Here is a 3,269-nt window from a genome sequence, read left to right as displayed (position 1 = left end):
TTTGACACACTCAAATAAAAGTTGTGACAGAATCCAGAATCGCAATTATATTTTAAATAAAGTTAGTGAGACCTACTTTTATTATGAATGCACCTAGAAATAATGTGGTAAAGCTGTGTCTATGCAAATCTTAACACTTTTTTTTTCACTAGTAATACTCAGCAATATACCATGGATTTTATGTTGCAAGTACTATCTTTTACAAGTTACAGGTTTTTAACTCAAAAAGAATTAAAAAAAAAAACAATGGAAAAGAAGAATGAAACCTGTAACTTGCACACAATAACACATTCCTATATGATGTTATTGGAGCTTTTGGTATGGATTTGGCTTCACAAACAACTTATGTAGATGAATGTTATCATCAAAGGATCTTTGAGATTTCTACAAGTAACTTGTGCAGGGCTTGAGGCTTCGAGAAAAAGGGAGAATGATCCGCACCTTTCAAACGAAAAACCTTTTCTGGAGGGCTTGCATTTATCATGGCTTCCTGGAGAGTGATGGTTATGGCATTGTCTTCAAGAGTTTCTATGTAGAATCGCCGTACGATACCATATTTGAGGTCGGAAAGGGAAAGTTTCTCTAAAACCGGTGCAAATGGAGTTGGCCTCATCGAAACAGATGCTAATGCAACATCCTGCATTAAGAGAGAAAAAGAGAAAAGATGGTCAATTCCAACTCGCATCTGATTAATCGATTGCTCCCTCTATAACTAGAACTTTAAAAAAACTTTATTGGTTCAATATATCTGTTGTTCTTACAGAAACAAAAAGACTCCTCTCATTCATATATAACAGTAGAAGAAACATATTCGAGTAACATTGAAACTTACTTTGGCAGGACTTTGATTGAATAACAAATCCCTCAACAACGACTTGTCAAGATCAAAAGCAGTGGGAGGATGATCATTCCCATTTGCATAGAGAAAAATTTGTGCTTGTTGCATAAGATCATCTGAACCTTCCTGCAACAGATAGCCAGAAAGAAAATCATCAATAAAAGGACATGTTAATTTTTCAATCTTCATTCATATATATGCTCTTTCTCTTTTCTCAAATTCAGTAGCTCCTCGTAAAATATAAACATTCTTCATCAAAATACAGCAAGTTCATCAGTTTAGCATGCAATTGAAGCATATTATGCCCACAAATCCAACCAAAGAACAGGTGAAAAATAAGATGTAATGGTAGCAAGAATGGAAAACCTTTTGAGAAATGATATCCAGAGTACTTTGTCCGCTTGTTAGCATTGCCGCAGCAATAAACACAGCCTTGGAAACCTTATGAGGAAACAGCTCCATCGCATACGATATACATGCCCCGCCAAAATCATGTCCAACCAAGATTACCTTTTTTAAGAATCGGAAACTCTCAAACACAGCCAATAAAGATACAAATTAACATACAACAGTCCATCATTTATAAAATGGGCATGTAATGAAATAAGCACCTTTTCTCCTTCAGGAAGTTTTTCAACAAAGTCAGTAAGTGGCTTCACATATTGTGAGAGACTCTTTATGTTGTTTGTATCAAATGAATGAACTCCAGAACCGGTTAAATCTATGGCGGATACTTTATAACCAGCTTCTTCTAGAAGTGCTATAGTTTTGTACCAACACCAGGCACCAAAACCACCTCCATGAACAAGAACAAAATGATTCGTCTCGAGATCATCAACCTTTATACCCTGTCAAATTGATAAGAAAAGAAGAACTCCTATTATTTGAGTTCTAAGAAAAATGAGAACTAAATAATCGTAGTTTGCTCTAATAGCAGTACACCAATTTCTGCAATAGATAAAAAATAAATAAGTGAATAAAGCTAGAAATTCTGAATACATTTTTTTGTTTGGAAATAAATAAGTAAAAAATAGCAGTACACCAATTTCTACACAGTCATTGCATCCTCAATACTTAGATTCTGAATGTCAATTATTATTTTAGAGACCATGTCTTTGTCACCATAATATCTCTGTTTTGTGATAAGAAAGAGCCAAAACAAGGTTACCTTCAAAGCTATACACAACTTGCAGTAGAAAACACTTGAAAGGTCAAACCTCACATCCTCAATTCAATGAATGAAACACAACATATTTGAAGTTTTGAACACACGTAGGACAAGCCGCCAAGAAAAATTCTCTTACACGTTCCTTAAAAATTACGTCTTGAACTAGGAGAAGAGGATGCATATCAATCACAAGTGATTTTCTTTTCTTTCCCAAAACACTGTTCACAGTCCAAGAAAAACTGATCATCACAGAAACCAATCACCACCATAATTGTTTCATCTCAATATGTTATCCCATTTCCCAAACGCATCATTTCCATCTTCATTATTTTAAGGCCATGATACAAAATATGATCACAATTCATTATAAATAACAGAAATCAACAAGCCCAGAAAATCAAACCAGATATTTTAATTAAAATAATCGATCAACAGGGAAGCTAAAATAATAATTACAAAAAAAGAGAGAGACCCCATTAATCCATTACACCTAATCCAAAACTGGCTAAATCACTAAATTATCCAACTTTACCAAATCAGCTTATATGAAAATAGCAAACAAAATCAAGCAGTTATTTCAATACCTTGATCAAGTTTCAATCCTTCAAATTAAAAAAAAAAAAACACAAAAAAAAAACTTTTCTTTCCGCTCTGGTTTTGCAAGAACAAACCTGATTAACAAGCTGGTGAGGCTGAAGCAAAGGGTCAGTGAGGGACCTGGCTCTGGAGCTAGAGCTTCTAGGTAAAGCATTCTTCTTTGAAGAGCCATTGGGGTACCTTAGAGAGGTAGAACGATCAAAAGCGGCAGCACCATTTTGTAGCTGCTGCTGGTGCTGCTTGAAGAGTATTGCAGCAGCTATGGCTTGTTCTCGAATGGAAGCATCATCAAACTTGTCTTTGCGGGAGGAACGCGTCCTTGACCAGCGGTTGCTTGAAGCAGCAGCGTTTGAAGAACGAAGCTTCTTGGAGTTGTTTGTGGATGATAAAGGTTTTTGTTTGAGGAGAGCACAAAGGTTCCCCATTTTGGTGGTGGCGCATGCAAAGAGGGAAGAAGAGAAGAGAAGAGAGAGTATAATAATAAGAGAGGGAAGGAAAGGTATGCGCCTTGTTGTGAGTGAAGGAAGGAAGGAAGGTTCAGATGAAGCTAAGTAGTTGTCAGCAACAGAGAGAGAGAGAGAGAGAGAGAGAGAGAGAGAGAGAGTGAATTTGTGGTTCTGTATATACGGCAGCTAGTTGCCAAACTTAACTGAAGAAAACAATCTT

At 36.0% G+C, this 3,269-nt stretch overlaps 1 protein-coding gene across 1 annotated transcript; it reads right to left on the bottom strand.

Moving 5' to 3' along the window:
* Positions 1-3,269, bottom strand: LOC130976386 (putative methylesterase 11, chloroplastic). The gene is made up of 5 exons (XM_057901238.1): positions 2,678-3,269; positions 1,450-1,686; positions 1,205-1,348; positions 833-964; positions 1-637 (listed from the first exon to the last, which is right to left on the bottom strand). Exons 1-5 carry the CDS (start codon positions 3,026-3,028, stop codon positions 365-367), a joined length of 1,137 nt encoding a protein of 378 aa, XP_057757221.1. The 5' UTR covers positions 3,029-3,269; the 3' UTR covers positions 1-364.

This window comes from Arachis stenosperma, chromosome 4 (assembly GCF_014773155.1).
Source record: "Arachis stenosperma cultivar V10309 chromosome 4, arast.V10309.gnm1.PFL2, whole genome shotgun sequence".
In the NCBI taxonomy this organism is placed as follows: Eukaryota; Viridiplantae; Streptophyta; class Magnoliopsida; order Fabales; family Fabaceae; genus Arachis; species Arachis stenosperma.
This window is presented reverse-complemented; position numbering and strand designations above follow the sequence as displayed.